The following is an 18,417-nucleotide window of genomic DNA, read 5'->3' as shown; positions in this document are numbered from 1 at the left end:
CCCCCTATCGGTCACGGCCCTGCCCTTGACCTCAGGTATTGACGGAAGTCTAGACTGCGTTATACGTCAGTTGTCCGTCCATGGTCATTAGTGGTTGATCAATCAAAGTCTGTAACTCTGTAATGTGAGAAGTAGTACCGCTGCCACCATATGTGCGTGACGACTAATTAACTAAACTATACCTGTCTTGTAAAATGGCTATTGACCCAGCCTCAAATATACATGTGTTAATATATGAGACTAGTGCAATGAGCCAAAGGCTCGATTTGACAGGCCGTCACTAAAGTTTTATCAAGGCCTTACTGGTCTTGAGGTTCGAAAAATGTGTTACGAGCCCAGATTTGTAAGCGATTCCGGTAACTTACTTAAATGAAAACCATGATTCATTAAATACAAATATGTACATTTATTGTGTGCCGACTATTTACATAAAATATGAAGTCTTGGTCTTGATCCTGATCTCTAGGTTCCGTAGTCGGAGGTATTGCCAAAAGGTGATATCCAAGTTCGTAGTCTCCACAAAGGTGGGTTCCGTAATAGTTAAGACGTACCGATCCTCGAGATGTGTCCTCTCCGTTGGGGCCTGCGCGCAACTGGTGGTTAATCAGCTACTCCCCGACAGTGCCTGGGAGAGAACGTGTGCCACCCCAGTCGGTGATAACCATTGGTTACTCCCTTTGATGAAATCTAATCCACTGGCCGAGTGTAAACACTATAACAACACGTCCTCTTCTAATTGCTAACGAAATATGATTGAATTTGATTATAGGCTGACTATCCAAAATATGAGGGGAAGACTTAACGTTGAAAGTAAGCTCGAAGTGAAATTCCTCTAGGAGTACTAATAGCGGAAATTTGGTAACGCAACACAATGACATAATATGACGATAAATCCCTATCTCCTGGTCGGAAAATATTCCAACAACAACAGAATAATAATAATCCCTTCACCAATAGCACAAAATACTTGATCACTAGTAACTAATTAAACAACACATCTCATTATACCGTCAACACTTTGGTTGTACTGACTTCCCAATACCACTGCACATTCACCACATATATTCCTTATGAATGCAACACAATATAAATCCAGTCACTTCCTAAATCCCTCATAACTAACACTGTGCAATAACCTTGTCAATCCTGTATGAATACAACTTAATACTAATACACAGTGATTACATAAACGCCTTATGACTGAAACACAATATACTGCAAAGTGATCACATCAATCCCTTATGAATATAACACACTAGAACAGCACAGTAATCACATAAATCCCTTATGCATATAACCCAATATAAATGCGCAGTAGTCACATAAATCCAGTAGATATCTAGCACAATATAACTGCACAGTAGTCACATAAATCCCTTATGAATCTAACACAATATACTGCACACTAAGCACATAAATCCCTTATGCATATAACACAATATAAATGCGCAGTAGTCACATAAATCCAGTATATATCTAGCACAATATAACTGCACAGTAGTCACATAAATCCCTTATGAAGCTAACACAATATACTGCACACTGAGCACATACATCCCTTATGCATATCACACAATATGACTGCACAGTAGTCACATAAATCCCTTATGAATCTAACACAATATACGGCACAATGAGCACATAAATCCCTTATGCATCTAACACAATATACTGCACAGTAGTCACAAAAATCCCTTATGCATATAACACAATATGCTGCACAGTGAGCACATAAATCCCTTATGCATATAACACAATATAACTGCACAGTAGTCACATAAATCCCTTATGCATATAACACAACATAACTGCACAGTAGTCACATAAATCCCAAATGCATTTAACACAATATGCTGCACAGTGAGCACATAAATCCCTTATGCATATAACACAATATAACTGCACAGTAGTCACATAAATCCCTTATGAATCTAACACAATATACTGCACAGTAGTCACAAAAATCCCTTATGCATATAACACAATATGCTGCACAGTGAGCACATAAATCCCTTATGCATATAACACAATATAACTGCACAGTAGTCACATAAATCCCTTATGCATATCACACAATATAACTGCACAGTAGTCACATAAATCCCCTATGAATCTAACACAATATACTGCACAGTAGTCAAATAAATCCAGTATTAATCTAGCACAATATAACTGCACAGTAACACAAGTTCTTTATAAACGGTATCCAGTCCCAGGGTTACACGATAATCCAGTGGAATACACAAAACACATCCAGATGCACTGTTGACACTTCTCTATTCCCCACGCAAGTTATAAGAATTACCCTATTCCAGACTGACACTTCACATTTACACGTTAAACCAAATCTGGTGGTAATTCTAAGTTGTTTCTGCCTAACACTTTTATGGGATGAATCTCTACAGGTTGTCGTTCTAGTAATCAGGCATGACCAAGTGGTGATTTTATGATCGCTGCCGTCACTCCTGTGACCACTGACACTACAGCTAAAAATCACCCCCTCCATGCCTGAGGATGAGATAAGGAGTTAATAAGGTCTAAACAAACTATGAAACACTTCTATAAGGTAATATTACAGTAATAAATACACAGTTAGATATAAGACCCAAGATAACAAGAGTGAAGTAAGATATAAATCTTCAAGGTAGGAAAATCCCCCCAAACTATGAAACACTTCTATAAGGTAATATTACAGTAATAAGCACTTATCTAAACAAATGGTAAGACATATTATGTATTTCCCCAACTGCCTGATAGCCCTGCTTGAGTCATCTTCGTTTAACAAGCCGGTATCTATAATAGGTAATGATGTGTATAATCCAATCTGTATCGTGTGAAATTCCTTATCTCAACAAGCCCTAGGGAGCCGCGCACCTCTTTTTATACGACCCTCATTAACACCTATTGACTAATTGACCAATCAACTTGGGCTCCATCGGCCAGGGTCCCGGATGGAAGGAGGGGGTGTTTCACTATTGAGTGGCTACTCTGTCCCCCCTACTCATGACGTAGAGATCCCTATTTTTAACAGACAGTGGTCAGTCTAGGGTTAATGGCTCCTATACTATCTCAACTGTGTGGCTGGGAGGACTCGATGAACCCCAGTAAATTACACATGGATTGTGAAACAATTTTGATGGGCTGGAAGCTAACGTCAGCTAGGAAATAAAAACGGGGTATAACTTTGTTACAGTATGAAAACAAAGAATTTGAACATTTTTTATTCAATACATATATTGAAAACTTTGAGAAACAGATACCTGTTATGTTTTGGCTCAAACTTTATATAAATCTTTACATGGTGTTTATTCATTTGTTCCGATCAACATTTATCTCAAGTTCACCACACACTTGTTTCCATTTGTATACTTCAGTACAGTTGAAAGACACGGATGTTATTCCGTGCACTTGTACTAGTCTTATCAATGACCACAAATGAGTCACCACGAACAGCTATTGCCCATGGAGATTTAATTCCATCTGATAACGTCAGAAGTTCCCTGACGTGTTTCCCGTCCCCAGATATCTGTACGACGTTGTCAGATTTCTCACCACAAACGTAGATGTTACCCTCCCTGTCCACGTCTATTCCCAAAGCACGCCTCACAACACCAACCTTCATCACATCCGTGTGACGTTTGCCAGCCGACAGTCTAGACACCGCGACGTCTCCCGTCTTGTCATTATCGACACTTACAAGTATGTCTCCCTTTATTGGATCATGTGCCAGGGACCAGCAATAGTTGTTATAGTTATATAAAAACTCAGATGATCCGCCTTGTGTCACACTGTATACTTCTCCAAGTGAGCTCACGACAAAGCTTCCATCCATATGTGTTATACTGTCATAGTATTTACCATTAGTAATGTTGATCTCAGATACCAGGGACAATTTTGATGCCTCGACATTCACGACGTTTACACGACTAGAACTCTTGTCGGCGACCGCCACCGTGGTGTTGTTCACCAAACACATATCACCGGGCCTTATTGGAACGGTCAACTCGTCCAGGTACTGTCCTTTGTCTGTGAACAACTTCAGTTTTTTGTTGAAGCAATCACTTACTACTATCTGGGAACCTGGCAGGTACACAACACCAAGAACATGGCATGCATTTTCATCTGACGGGGACTCGATATTGAACCTTCCGATTTCTTTCACACGACGTTCTGACATGGGGGGCGCAAAATCACAATGGTGACAAGGGATGCATCTTGGTTCTTTGCGGACGACTATCTTTCCCATAGCGTAGTCGCTAATGATATCATGTCCAGGGACAATATGATGCTCAATGCTGGCGGATGTGAAGGACTTGCCCATCTCCGCGACAAGGGTTTTACACGAGTCCACTTCCGCTTGCGCTCTCTGATACAGCACTATCGTCTCAATGTTGTCGTTTTCCTCTGCGGCTTTAATGGACAACTTCAGTGTATTTAGCATACCATTCATCAGGCGTTCGCACTGCCGTAATGATGCCTCTTGATTCCTTTTCTCATCTTTGAACAGCATGATCAACCCGTCGGTGATGCCCTCCTGAAGCTTGTTTAACCGTTTGTCGATCTTTTCACGCAGATCTGCGATACTCTGCAGTGCGATTTCCTGGCTCTGTACCATGGTCTGGAGTTGTTCGTCAAAGTCCTTTACTAATGAGTTCATTACCTCTGCCCCCCTTTTCAGAGCCGCCCGCATTTCTTCTAGTTTTGCTTCCTTTTTTAACTCCAGTAAATAGTTTGTCACTGTTAAAATCTTCTCACACCGCCTGTGGTCTTTGAAAACGCAAACGTTACAGCCCAGAATTTGGTGGTCCTCACAATGCCAAACTATTTTCTTGTCGTGTCGGTCACATCGAAGGGCAGATATTTTAGGTTTCAATCTGGTGTTATCGTTTATGGTGATATCAACTATACCACAGTCAGTATGTATGATATCATGTAGTTTAACCTTACAGGCCTCGCAAAAATTCTCGTTCATCGATTTACACCAGAATTGTGCTGGGTTGAACAGGTTACCTTCTGTCTGGCAGGGTTTGCAGTACAATGGTTCAGATGAACGTTCTCTGAGCTGGATAAGGTCCTGGATCATATTATTAGTCGGAAACTGTTCTACCCATTTCTTCTTGGTTTCTGCTTGGTTAATAGGGTACGTCCTTCTCCTACAGACCGGACAAGGGAAGGATGTTTTCGACGCTATTTTCCCGGACACTTCCTTGGTGATATAGGTCCCGAGACAATCCTGACAGAAAGAATGAAGACAGGGTAAGGACTTGGGTTGTTGGAATCGCTCCAGGCAGATTGGACATTCAAGTAGGTGTAAATCCTGTTCCGGAGGGAGACCGCCTTCAGCCATTGTAAGGGTAAAAACGAGACAACACAGACCTGGAACGTAAAATGCCTGTGATTATAAACAATGTTAAAATAGCATTGACTGTTATGTAAAAGAGGATAAAACATTCATCATTAAATTCCATTATATACCAAAGAGTACACGTGGGAAAATCTACAGATATTGATAAGCAAAACGCCCAGAGGGTCTGCGTCGCTTACCTGGATAATTAAATACTTATTTTTCACGACAAGCATTTGCATCTTTGGTATTGGAAATCTTGACTAGGTCAAAACTAGGTCAAAACTGATCCAGACACCTGAGTCGAAAGTGATAGCATACTTGTGTTCGTGCCATAATACTCAGCAACGAAATATATGTTTTCCTGTAGATCCAACCGTTTTCGTGTTATGACCAAAGACTCACGCCAAAGGGCATGCCAGACTGAAGTACGAATTGAATATGTGTGCTTAGTAAGCCTTAGCAAGTGCATATATATGGTAAGAGAGTTGGCATTTCAACCGTTTCTAGTTGATACACCATTTCATCTCCTCTTCCAGCCCACTGTTGGAAAGTTCATGCCTGGTTTTGGAAAAGAGAGAGAGAGGGTCGAGATGTTCTGCACCATTGCTTAAACAATTTTGAATACCCCAAAGAAAAATAATAATGGCCATCAGCCTTGTCGGGTATTAGCTTCTCTTTTTGTATTTGAATTCTGTTAAATAAAATAAAATGAAATGCTTTCAAAGGGAGCGAGGACACTTCTTTAGATGACTTTATTTATTTTACAACATTTATGAAATAAGTTATTTTAAATTATATTTATCACTTTTGTTGGCCCGGATGTTACAGCGCGGGAATCCCGGCCGACTTGGTGAAAGGCAAGTGCGTTATTCACTGCGCGACCCGACCACCCAGGTGGACAATATATAGTATTTGTTATGCTTTATATCGCTGATAGTACTGTTTTATGATATAAATGCTTTTGCACTGAACTGCTTTCGGTTGGCATTCTCTTGAATGCCAACATAAAATAGTTTGGTATTTATATATATATTTATATTTCCTAATCTACTAATCTCATAGAATTTTCAATTACGTTTACTAATATACAGTATCATATTCAAATACTTTTAGCATTTAATATTTCAAAACAGATATCGATCCAAGGAGGGTCAATGGTATCCAACGTAACAATTACAATTGAATGGCATTGTTAATGAGTACGTCAACATTCGGGTCATTGCATCCATAGTTTATATGAATGTCATCTGAATGTGGAAGGGTTATATAGTGGCAGTGAAATACAATGGTAAGTATGATTGTGTATTTGTACAACTATTCATACTTGTTTGAATTATTGGCGATGATATCATTGAAAGAGACACCTATGTTATGGTATGTTAGGGATACACTTTTCATTGTTAGGCCATTAAACGTGGAAAGGGAGATAACTCTTATTTGTTGGATGGCTAACATATATTATTCATGATTAAGAAAAAAAAAGATACACGCGAAAGTTCACGTCATGTCCGTAACATTAGCGTATATGGATATTACGAATTATTTCAGTTAATCAACAGATTATCAACATATGACAATAGACTGCATATACGTTTGTGTTGCTTGAGTTTTGGTTTGTATTTATCTAACACGGCAAAGGTGTGTTTACATTGAAGTACAGGTGAAACTGTAATATATACATATATTTATAGACTGTTTTTGTAATGGGCTCGAAATGGAAGTAATGATACCACATAATTGTCCGTAATACTCACCCAGGGAACTCTTGTCTAACAGGAAAACACAAACTCGTCTCCTAGTATCCAGACAGTGGTTTACACCTTGAATCCGTCTCCAAACAAGGAAGTATATTAAGCAAAATATAGATATCCAATGGGAGAAGCGGTATCACAATTTCGGATATTACACAATGATTTTTTATGCTAAAATATAAACGAATTTACATAACAGGTTTCGTGAATGATGCAACATCTACCTCTGACAAAGTTAATTTCGGTAAGAGTAAGAGTTATAGTGTTGTTTACTGAAGAAATACAAATCTGAAGGCTTCAACAGTAAATATTTTAAGTTACAAATAATTAATTTCCGCTTGGCTTGACGCTCGATGTTTTGACATTATTATTACTAGATTGCCAATTTAGAAATCTAGGCACACCATGTATTGTGTTTATTTGTATGTATGCATCGTCCGATATGTTTGTTTGTTTGTGTTTTACGTCTTATTACCAGCCATGGTCATTTAAGTTGCCAGGTTTTAATGGTGAAGGAAAGCCGGAGATCCCGGAGAAAAAACACCGACCGACGGCCAGTACCTGGCGACTTCCCAACGTAGGTCTCGAACCCGCGACCAAGCGGTAGAGGGCTTGTGGAAGCAGAATGTCAGAAGCCTTTCCACTTGTCCACCGCGGTCAGGCACCGTCCAGACCCAACAGAATAGTTCATACGTTGTATAGTAGATTGTAGTCTATTGCTCCGATAATACGGAAGAATTTAATCATCTCATCGAAATCGGAGTTTAGTTCGGCAGTTAACGAAAAAAATTATAACATGAAAGATAACAAACAAATATATGGAAAAAAGTGTGTGTTTAGTGAAATATAAAAGTCCCCTTTACATGTACAATGTCTTTTACCATTAACGTTATTATTTCTAATATTTGGTCGACCCTTTAATTGTATCTGTATTTAATGAGGGCGTTAATTGCACTTAGTTTTTTAAACAAATGATATTTGGTTATAAATGATAAATGCATTCTTGCCGAGCTTTGGATTTATTTTATGGGAGCGAAGCCGTGTGATGAAAATAAAATATTACAATACATGAATAGTTATAAAAGATGTGTATATATATATAATGCTCCCTAGATAAAAAAAAAAAAAAATTGTCAATCGTCTTTTTTGTTGTTCTTTCTGATAAAATCATTAGGTAGCAGAATAAGTTTAAATACTGGTTGGAAAAGGTCAATTCTATCACGGACTTAGTTAGCAATCTAATTCCGTGGTCTGACCTACGAGTCGAAAGGAGTAAAGGGCGTAACTCACGAGATCTGGAAAAATAAGCTATATGCAGATATGATTCTTCATTTAACCAAGGAATTAGACTAGACTGAGATCCATGACTTTATATATTTCGCATTTCGAAACGTGTAAGATAATCAGTTCTTAATTATGAAAATGAAAAATTAATTAACTGATAACATGTAACGTTTTAGTCTATTTTCAACCACGTGTATAATCCATTCAGATACGTGGTCATTCACAAACTCTACTTACAGATTATTGATATATCTGGCCACACACTCTACTTATACTATAAACCACAATCCCTGATCACAAACTAACTACAGACCACTGAAATATCTTGTTAAAAACACTTTTCATAGATCATTGAGATACCTGATCACAAACACCTACATTAGACTATTGACGCAACACTTCCTCAGAGATCAAGTTCAGTCAAGGTAAATATTTTTAAAACGTTTGTGAGGTGTTTACATAATTGAGTTGTTAGTTTGTAAACAACTTCATGACAAACACTGCTTTAATATGTTATTTGCATACATAGCCTTACGCATCGAGATATAAACAGGTGTGAAAGTTATGTGTATAATTTAAAAAATTAAATGAAATGTAGTATGGCAGGTTTTGACTGTATTGTATTGGAGGTAGTTTAAAAGCCTTGCAGCTGTGAACACGTCAGATTTGTTTTCAGAAGCTGAAATCATTAATATCGTCTTGAGCAAATCTAAATAATTTCATAACTGACGCACCCTTAAAAGCTTTCAACTTTTTAATGTATTGGTTTTGTGCATCCAATAAAGTGTGTTATAGTCATATGAATAACATATCTTCTGATGTCGATTACATTTTAGATTAATTTTAGAGATATAGTTTGACGACGCTTCACGATCTGTAGATTTCTTTACACACGTGTACCACGCTACCAGTCGTAAAAGTTCAATTATCATAACTCGGTCAATTTTCAAATATCTAGCTGAAGTTTGGTACATAGGTGTATCATAGTCATATGAATAACACACAGGGGCTCGGTTTTGGGATACTTTCGGTTAGTAATAAACCCATACACACCAGTACATAACAGCAACACTTTTTATCCGGGGTTTATACACATTCTAAAATCTACCCTCAATTTTTATAAGGTTTGAAAAATTAAATACTTGCATATGAGATATTTGAATTTGAAACATATTGTATGAAGGTTCTTATAATTATGGGAAGTTAAAGGGTTTCCCCTGTCAACTACAAATAAATGTAGAGATTCAACTGGGGAGAACCGTGATAACTTGTGATGAATAACTTTATGTACAGATTTGAATTGCATGTACCAGTATATGTGTGCAATCGTATTTTGACAATTATATTGCAGAATCGTAATTAATATTAATGGAAAATTAAGGATCTTTTTATTTTACTGGTATATTATTATATATCTTGGAATAAAAGAATTAATTAATTTTTACACATTGCAAATTGTAGTTCTGAGCCTGGCATAAAATTGGTTAATACCGGTATATCAATTTCCAATGTGATAAGAAAAGCAGAGGGAGAATGTAAATGCAAATGCAAAGGTTAAAACATTTTTAAAATTTAAATAAATCTTGAAAGAAAAGGTCAGTTTCCTGGTGGAAATAATAGTACAGGTTGAAATTATGTAAATACTGCAAACATATATAAAGATAAACAACTATTTATATACAACTCATTTCCGCTTACTTGGTACATATATATACTTGTTAATTTGTTCTTTACTGCATACAACAACAGGACATTCGAACATTTTGGTAGGCAGTCGGTATTACATTTATGATTTGTGAACTTGATTGTTTTTAGTTATCAAAGTATTGGTGATGACCTCTTGTGAATGCCTTTTGTCCGTCATAGTAACTACTTCAGTTATTGTTATGCCCCCGCCATAAAATGAGGTGGCATATAGTGTTGCCCATGTCCGTCCAGTCCCGATTAAATGTAAACACCCGTCCCGTCCCGATTCAATGTAAACACTAAGCAACTTAATTCTTTGACAGATTTTGGTCAAACTGTTTACAAAGGTACAACCCTCCTTAAAATGTGTTTGTGTGTGTGTGTGAGTGTGTGTGTGTGTGTTGGGGGGGGGGGGGGCGGGCATATAGCCCATGTCCGTCCAATCCTGTTGCATCCCGTCCCGTCCCAATTCAATGTAAACACTTAGCAACTTCATCATGTTTGAGTATACTTCGGAAATCGTTGTGTTTCAGGGATCCAAGGTCAAGGCCAATGTCACACTTGCTATATATAGAAAATCATCAACTGATTCAATTCAAACACTTAGCAACTTCATTCTTTCATGGATTTCGATCAAACTTTTTGCATAGGTCAAGTATGAGTATACTTCAGACATTGTTGTGTTTCAGGTTACCAAGGTCAAAACCAAGGTCACTGTTGCTATATATAGAAAATCATCAACTGTTTTAATTTAAACACTTAGCAACTTCATTCTTTCACGGATTTTGGTCAAACTTTATACAAAGGTCAAATATGGGTATACCTCTGACATCCTAGGGTTTCAGGGTTCCCAGACCAAGGTCACTGTTGCTATATATAGACAATCATCAACTGATTCAATTAAACACTTAGCAACTTCATTCTTTCATGGAGTTTGGTCAACCTATATGTAGAGGTCAAGTATGAGTATACTTCGGACATCGTTGTGTTTCAGGGATCCAAGGTCAAGGCCAATGTCACACTTGCTATATATAGAAAATCATCAACTGATTCAATTTAAACACTTAGCAACTTCATTCTTTCATGGATTTCGATCAAACTTTTTGCATAGGTCAAGTATGAGTATACTTCAGACATTGTTGTGTTTCAGGTTACCAAGGTCAAAACCAAGGTCACTGTTGCTATATATAGAAAATCATCAACTGTTTTAATTTAAACACTTAGCAACTCATTCTTTCACGGATTTTGGTCAAACTTTATACAAAGATCAAATATGGGTATACATGTAAGATAATTGTGTTTCAGCGTTCCAAGGTCAAGGCCAAGGTCACTGTTGCTATATATAGACAATCATCAACTGATTCAATTAAACACTTAGCAACTTCATTCTTTCATGGAATTTGGTCAACCTATATGTAGAGGTCAAGTATGAGAATACTTTGGACATTGTTGTGTTTCAGGGTTCAAAGGTCAAGGCCAAGGTCACCGTTGCTATATATTGAAACATCAATTGATTCAATTTAAACACTAAGCAACCTCATTCTTTCAAGAATTTTGGTCAAACTTTATACAAAGATCAAATATGGGTATACCTGTAACATACATGTGTTTAAGCGTTCCAAGGTCAAAACCAAGGTCACTGTTGCTATATATAGAAAATCATCAACTGTTTTAATTTAAACACTTAGCAACTCATTCTTTCACGGATTTTGGTCAAACTTTATACAAAGATCAAATATGGGTATACATGTAAGATACTTGTGTTTCAGCGTTCCAAGGTCAAGGCCAAGGTCACTGTTGCTATATATAGAAAATCATAAAATGATTCAATTTAAACACTTCCAACTCATTTAGTATGTTAATTAGATGGTAATAACATACAGAAAAAAAACATATGAATATTAAAATCAACTTATCAACTTCTAGTTTGAAGGAAAGTTCCATGGTCAAATGCAAGCCAAATTTATTAATTACATGTGAATCTGATCTGCAAGGGGTTTGAGCCCAAAAGAGGAAAAATTGACTTTATTTTCAACTGTCTTTCTATTCAGGCACAGAGATGTTAGAATCAAATACCCCTCATAGATGGAAAGGTCCTATAGGCCTGTTTCAAATTTATGAATATCTTGCTACCTCTGAATCATTCATTCCTCCTGAATAAAGGGTTAATATTTGGGCTAAAACAAAAACAAAATGGTTTTCATGCAACATTCCAGAGAAAAATAGGGTTGGTAAGTCAGCCGGCAATTATTATTAATTTTTTTTATTTTTTTTTAATGGATCAATATATACTTACAGGGTAATAACAAATGTAAGAATTTAAATGAATTTCGATGCATTTCAATGATTATTATTCTGTCAAGAATGTGGTCAGGATCCCATGACTATTACAGGAAGAAAGTGTATATACATGTGATCTTTGCCAGACTATTAAAATGATCTTCATGGATACAAAGTAGGTGATGAAATGTTCCCTAAGGTCCACAGGACAATTTAAGGTAGGTCATGATCAGGTTATCCGAAACATATGTAATCTTGTTTTTGGCCTTACTTTAGTTTATATGGGGAAATAACACTTTTGGGTATATTTGTTTACTCTCAGTGGGAACAAAGTTGGTTGGACTGACCAGCATGTGAGTGAAGTTTTATGGTATGAAAATTAAGAACCTAGTCCTTCCCTAGGGCCTGAAGGGACGGGCTAAAGAGGGCAAATTGGCTGAAATTTCAAAAATCTTCTTCTTCAGATCCAGATATGGTAGAATCAAACACTCTTCATGGATAGAAAGGTCCTAAGTCGCTATATCTGAAATTGTTATTTCATTACCTCCGTGTCATTCATTCCTCCACTATATCCTTTTTTTTCGGTAAATTGTCAGCGATATATACCGTATGTCAGACAATTATGTACCCACCATAAATGATATATGTTGGTCACTCCTAACAAGAATTTCTCTCCAGGAATTCAAAAAGCCTTTTTGAATTATATGAACTTTTTTAGTGTACTCATGTCCATGTATCACTTGTATAACTTGGTGAGATCACTGGTGTATATTTATCACTTCTGTGTCATAAGTGCAATGGTCATGTTTATATATATTGCAGCATCAGGATTCTGAAGATACTGGTACAGTGATATCATGCTTTAGGTTCAAAATATGTTCACGATATAATGCTTTCTTACATTAAAATGTAAATGATTAAATTGTTTTATCATTTGGTTATTCAAAAGGAATGGATATTGCAGCCATTGCTTCTTCAATATTGGAATATTGAGAAACTGAATGCTGGTTTAAAGTTACAAAATGGGTACCATAAATACTTAATACTGATTGAGAATCATCTTTGAGCTAATTTTATTGCCTTTGCATGTCATCTACAGACCAGGTAAAGCTTGTAAATGAGGAATGCTGTAACATTATCAGTTCTTTGTTGTTTGTCTGTCTGTTCTTAGAAATGACCATGGTCTTTGCATGTCATAAAAAGATTAATACACATATTAACTGTGATTGCTCCCAGGGTCCTGTCACCCCAGAATGGTTACCTTATAACATTGAAATGGTTGAAATAAGTGTCCTATAATGAAAAACACCTACTAGCAATCCGAAAGCACGGTAGTCTAGTGGTAGGACACTGGGGTCGTGACCGAAGGATTGCGGGTTCGAGTCACGGCACGGCACTGTGTTGTATCTTTGAGCAAGATATTTTGCTCTGCTTGTTCCAGTCTACTCAACTATAAATGAGTATGTGGTTGGGCAGTGCTAGAATTGTAGAATTATGCTCCCCGGGGAGTTGAGCACGATATTGGCTGGTTGCAAAGGTCCTATAACCACGGATGATAATTTGTGAATCGCTTTGAGACGAACTACCAACTACAGTTGTAGGTTGTAATAAAGCGGTATATAGGAACCTCGAATTATTATTATTAGAGACAACTACCAAAGTCTTCCCGAGTTAGGTCTGTCACCACCAAGGAATAAACTCATGCTAGCCCCTTCGAGGGGTCATACAGGGCTAAGATATACAACATAGTAATAAGTGAACTATACTAGTTCGGGGCATTGGGCTAGGCAATATAGGCAAACGTGTATGAACTGGGGATACTATAATTGGGGGGGGGGGGAATTCGGTGCACAATGACATCTTGGGATGGCGGAGAGTAGAGTGCAAGAAGAAGGTCATTATTACCTCAATGTGACCTATTTCCTTTGACCTTTACATTTGAAAATGTTTGTCCTGTGGCATATCTTCTATACTATTTCACATGCAGTAACCAGAGTTGGTGTGCAAGGTTTAGGTTACTGTGACGTATAGCTTAACCTTTGACCTTTACTTTTGAAAATGTTTGTCCGGGGCATATCTTATATACTTCTTGACCTGGAGTAACTAGATTTGGTGTACAAGGACATCTTGGGATGGCAGAGTGTACATAATTAGGTCATTGTGATAAATGATTTGACCTTTGACCTTTGCATTTGAAAATGTTTGTCCAGGGCATATCTTTTATACTATTTCACCCTGAGTAGCCTGATTTGATGAACAATGACATCTTGGGATGGCGGGGTGAAGTATATCACTATAACCTCACTGTGACCTATGCTTCTTGACATAAGTGTACTGTTTGTTAAATATAGCAATTATCACCGGGACTATGGATTGCATTGCAATACTTAGCCTTTTTAACAAGTATTTTCTTTGCACAGTAGATCCTATTTCTGTCATTTTGTCTTGAGAAATTTTGATGCTAAAAGGGATCAGGCGATATATTGACAAAGGTGTTGAAATAATAGTAAATTTGTAACAATAAAAAGACCTACATGAAATATCTGGCAGGTTTTCTTTATTAAGATTTTTTATTTTTTATAACCACCATTTATTTCTTTTTCATGTCAGAATATTCGATGCACGTCCTTTGACCTAAGGAGGGATTCTGTTCGTTTTGTAACTGTTAAGCCCTTAGCCGGGGCGCTGCAGGCGCCCGCGATCTACATTATCATCACAAAGGTTACCGAACTATTTGCGCTCGCTTATAGGCAGTGCCTATTTCATATTATGTACCAGGGATAATACGAGTGTGATATAACTTACTTTTGTCAGCGGAGGATGTATTTCCCTAGTTGAAAATCCAATGTAGGGAGACAGTATCACAATGTCCGTATATTCTAATGTTTAATATTAAACTGATGAATATTGTATGGTTATTATTGACAGAACAGTGTGTTCTCTCAATATTAAAGTATTTCAAAGCAATCAAGGCATTTATTCAGTTGTTTTTTATCAATGAGTCACATACATGTCCATGTTTCTGTACTTCAGAAAACCAGCTACCTATTTCACTACTGTGAAGTTTTTTAAGAAAGATAACTCTTACATCCAATTACTATGTGTATATGGTTTTATCATTAAACGTCTTTTTTTAATCGTTTATAGATACTTAATTTTACACAATTTCAGCATTTATTAAATTGATATACAATATTGCAATACTAATCTATGCCGTTATCATTTTTATTGACATTATTTTGCCAAAAAAATGTGTCTTTCATTTTTTCACTATTCACTCCTTTTTACATAAATTTCCATTTGAAATCCTTCAAATTCTGACAACCTATATTTGTCTTGTGGCAGAAAATGTTCTTTACTTCAAAGCAATATAACTACAAAATTTTAAGACATTTTACTGAGATATGGTGACACAATCCTATTTCCTTACCATACAGCTGATCAGTGATTGAATCAGAAGGTATTGAACATAAATCTTGAAAACATAAAAGAATTATCATTCTTTGTTGGAATATATGTTGGAAATGTGTTAAAATGAAAATCAAAGTGACCATGGCACTGCAGTATGAATGTAGGTTTTTTCCCATAGAGTGTATCCTGATAGGGCAGACTTCATAACAGTGTCTGTAAACATTTATGTTGAGTGAAATAAAAAAAACTAGGCCCATCTGTGTCATGTTACAAAAGCAACATAAGCCCTTGTTTTACATTTTACTTTATGACTGTATTATAATGTAAAATTTCGAACATCGGCACAAACTTACAAAGCTTGACACATTATGCGTAATTCTTGTTTGTATTTAAAATAAATCCTTTCTTTGACTGTTTTTAACTGATACAGTTTTCAAAAATAAGTATGTTAAAGCATTTACCATATCCATTAATGTTCGAGTATTAATTTAATAATGATTATCATACTAAAACCACACCAGATAAAACCATGTATATCATAGCTAAATCAAAGTAGAGAGTATATAGTGTATAGTTAAAGGATGCATTCAAGTTGCATTGTACCATTGTTTGTGCGTGCTATTACTTTTTTACTAAAAGAATATATTATGGGCGGATTGGTCGAGTGGGTAACATTTCGGCCTTCCACGCAGGCGGCCGGGGTTCGATCCCCGAAGTCGTCGCACGCATGGTATATCAGAGAAAGTGTTTTTCTTTTGCCCACACAACTCCAACAACCCAGGTGGAGTATAAAATGGTCTGGGGTTGATGTTGCGTTATCTGTGATGTAGCATTCAAGTGAGGTGGCACAATAAAAGATGCCTTTGGAAGCACGGTCCCACTACAAACAGAACACAATAAATATCCAGCACACACGCAAGCATACACACATAGGGAGATATTAGCCAGGTGGCATAGGACTAATAGATAGCGCCTGATAAGAAGGTTCCTGCGAATTCCTCAAAAATGGTATATCCTAATTGTATTAATTGTTTATCTATGTACTGTAAAGCGCTTTAGAGTTGCTTATGTTAGCTAGATATGGCGCTATATCAAATGTTGTATATCATCATTATTATTATAATACAGTCACTAAGTAGGATGTATTGCCAAAGTAATAGCATACACGAATGGTACAATGAAACTTGAATGTCTCCTTTCACTTAAATATGATAGAGAGGAAGATCTTGTGAAAGTCACTGGACCGCGAATTGTAGGCCACATTCAACATATCATGCATGGTTTACAATCCATAGGTTATGAATATACGACGCATGTATGGTCCAATGGTCCAAGTTTGGTTGATCTAGCACTTATACTTTTTGAGAAACAGAGGTAATGCTAAAACCTAGCATTGATGAAGATGCTGTCAAAGTCACTGGACCGTGAAACATAGGCCACATTCAGCATATGATGCATGACTTTAAATGCACTATGTCTCAAATAAGTACAGTGCAAGTTTAGTTAGTCAAACACTTTAACTTTTTGAGATACAGCATAAAACACACTACTAGGTGCTGTCAAATTCGCTGGACCGCCAAATGTAGAGCTCATTCAGCAACTGATGCATGGATTGAAATGGAATATATAAGACGCATGTTTGTTCCAATTTTGGTTGGTCTAGCACTTATACTTTTTGAGGAACAGAGCTAAACGCAAAAACTTAACGTTGACGCCACCGCCGCCGCTGCCGTCGCCGCTGGAAAAGTAACACCTAAGTCCCGCCTCCTCGACATCGGGTCGCAGGCGAGACAAAACAAGTCACACTTGTCAAATTTTCAATACAAATTAAGTCACAATTGATCAAATCAAGGCATACTATCATGTGTTCAACTTATTCTATTTTTTAAGTTCCATAACAACCACTTAACTAGCACAGTAGCTAAGCATATCAAATTATCTAGATTTCTTCTTTAATAACCTAAACTGCTTCAATTTCTAAATGCAACTTGTAACTGTTATATAATAAATTTAAAGCTTGATGACAATGAATAAAACGAAAGTGTTGGCTCATTTTAATTTGCTGAGTGTACAATAGGACGAGTCGTACCTAGGGCACAATCCCCGACTGGCACACGCTCAGGTGCCCAAGTCCCGCATCGCATAACTTAGCTGTACCGTCAACCGTACATGCGTAGCGGCTAAAATTCATTCACACGTGGTTTCAGTGCGCACACCAAACGATGCTACGGGGTGTACACGATCAATGCGGTCTGATAATTCACTTCCTGAAAAAATCTGGTCACAGACAGGGGGGTGTCACGTGCGCCAGTGGAAGCGATCTTGTACACACATATTGATATTTCCCACCATTTCTGAAGATACGGGTGTTTGGGTTTCGAAACAATAAATATCACAACCGACGGTATGTGAACTTTAATCAAATAGACCCGTCTGTTTCTCAAGTAAGTCAAAAATTATTGAGGGGTCTGTTTACCTAATGCAGGTATATGTTTTTCAGGTTTTGTTGTGTTTTTGATATTACGTATTTTTTACACTTCGATGGGTAAAGTTCTGTGGTTGGGTTGATATTATATAAATATGACATTCATTAGCAGGTGACAGTGAATATTGTCAACCCGAGAAAACCATTGTCACCCGAGGCGAAGCCGAGGGTGA

At 37.1% G+C, this 18,417-nt stretch overlaps 1 protein-coding gene across 2 annotated transcripts in view; it reads right to left on the bottom strand.

The window, feature by feature from the left end:
• The window catches only part of LOC110462595, a 26,596-nt gene extending 19,369 nt beyond the window's left edge, over positions 1-7,227 (bottom strand). Inside the window, exons 1-2 of one of the 2 annotated variants that reach the window (XR_002464300.1) lie at positions 7,102-7,227; positions 3,261-5,376 (exon numbers count right to left, since the gene is read on the bottom strand). Coding sequence is in view for 1 of the 2 variants with exons in the window: in XM_021516607.1 (XP_021372282.1) it covers positions 3,371-5,347 (1,977 nt within the window). In the remaining variant the exon portion in view is untranslated. Of the gene's footprint in view, positions 1-2,590; positions 5,377-7,101 lie in introns of those variants that run through there. The other variant, XM_021516607.1, reaches the window with a different exon arrangement.
• Positions 7,228-18,417: the final 11,190 nt, after the last annotated feature.

This window comes from Mizuhopecten yessoensis, unplaced genomic scaffold, assembly GCF_002113885.1.
Source record: "Mizuhopecten yessoensis strain PY_sf001 unplaced genomic scaffold, ASM211388v2 scaffold10811, whole genome shotgun sequence".
NCBI lineage: Eukaryota > Metazoa > Mollusca > Bivalvia > Pectinida > Pectinidae > Mizuhopecten > Mizuhopecten yessoensis.
The sequence above is the reverse complement of the archived record's forward strand: the minus strand, read 5'-3'. Positions and strand labels throughout refer to the sequence as shown.